Raw genomic sequence first — 901 nt, forward strand, 5'->3', positions numbered from 1 at the left:
AAACCTGGGTAAAATTGAAGTTTTAAGATACTTTGGTAATATACATATATTTTTTCTCAAAGCATTATAAGTGATGTTATTATTTTTAACTAACCAGAATATTTCCTGTTTTCACAGAAGATTATTTCAAAGCTCAGGACAGAACTCTCAAGCACCATTAGGATTCCTTACAATTGCTGAGAAACTCCCTTTGAGAAATAGCCAATATTAACATGTACTGCTAACTGAACTACAAATATTAATACCTAAGTGGTCTCAAATGACTCAGAATAAGGTACTAATAGATTAACTTTAAAAATTATGGGCAGAATAGTTGGGTACAGATAAACTAAGCCTTTTCAATTGAGAATTTCAGAAGATGAAAAAGAACTTCCACAAGAGAAGACAGGTAACTGTACATGGAAGGAGCTGAGATTTCTAAAGTTGCCCAAATTTTTTATTTTTAAAAGTATGTATAAATAAAAGATATAATTTTGAAGCCAAAAACTTGGAAACAATTTTTTCTTGGTTTATAGGCTAAATGTAAGATATTCCTACCTTTTGACATTCAAAGTCATTATACTTTCAATTGGTCTGCTTTTTGGTCCACCTGGTGGATGGAAAATCTTACCATCTTTGCTGGAAATCTTTGACAATTTAACCACATAAGGGTCAGCAGAATGTGCTGGGTAAGGGTCAAATGTTCCTGCCTTCATTCCACCAGGCTACAAATAAAAATGAGACAATTTAATGTAGTTTTGTAAAAGGCTTCTACAAAATTAGGTTGTGAAAAAGTTCATACATATTTTTGTAGTCGATGGAGTCAGTTTTACACTTACAGAAAGTTGCTTATACTGTTTAATTCAAATAGCAGCAAAGGTTCTCTCTACCACCGATTCTATAGGGTCAAAACCCTAATTTC

General features: G+C 32.3%; 1 protein-coding gene across 1 annotated transcript in view; it reads left to right on the plus strand.

Moving 5' to 3' along the window:
* The window catches only part of LOC105817791 (coiled-coil domain-containing protein 110-like), a 6,892-nt gene extending 6,413 nt beyond the window's left edge, over positions 1-479 (plus strand). The window contains exon 2 of the mRNA XM_012653581.1: positions 121-479. Within this exon, the coding sequence (XP_012509035.1) occupies positions 121-161 (41 nt within the window). The 3' untranslated portion in view covers positions 162-479. The remainder of the gene's footprint in view (positions 1-120) is intronic.
* The last annotated feature ends 422 nt before the right edge of the window (positions 480-901 follow it).

Source organism: Propithecus coquereli, unplaced genomic scaffold, assembly GCF_000956105.1.
Source record: "Propithecus coquereli isolate 6110/MARCELLA unplaced genomic scaffold, Pcoq_1.0 Scaffold4243, whole genome shotgun sequence".
Taxonomy (NCBI): Eukaryota; Metazoa; Chordata; class Mammalia; order Primates; family Indriidae; genus Propithecus; species Propithecus coquereli.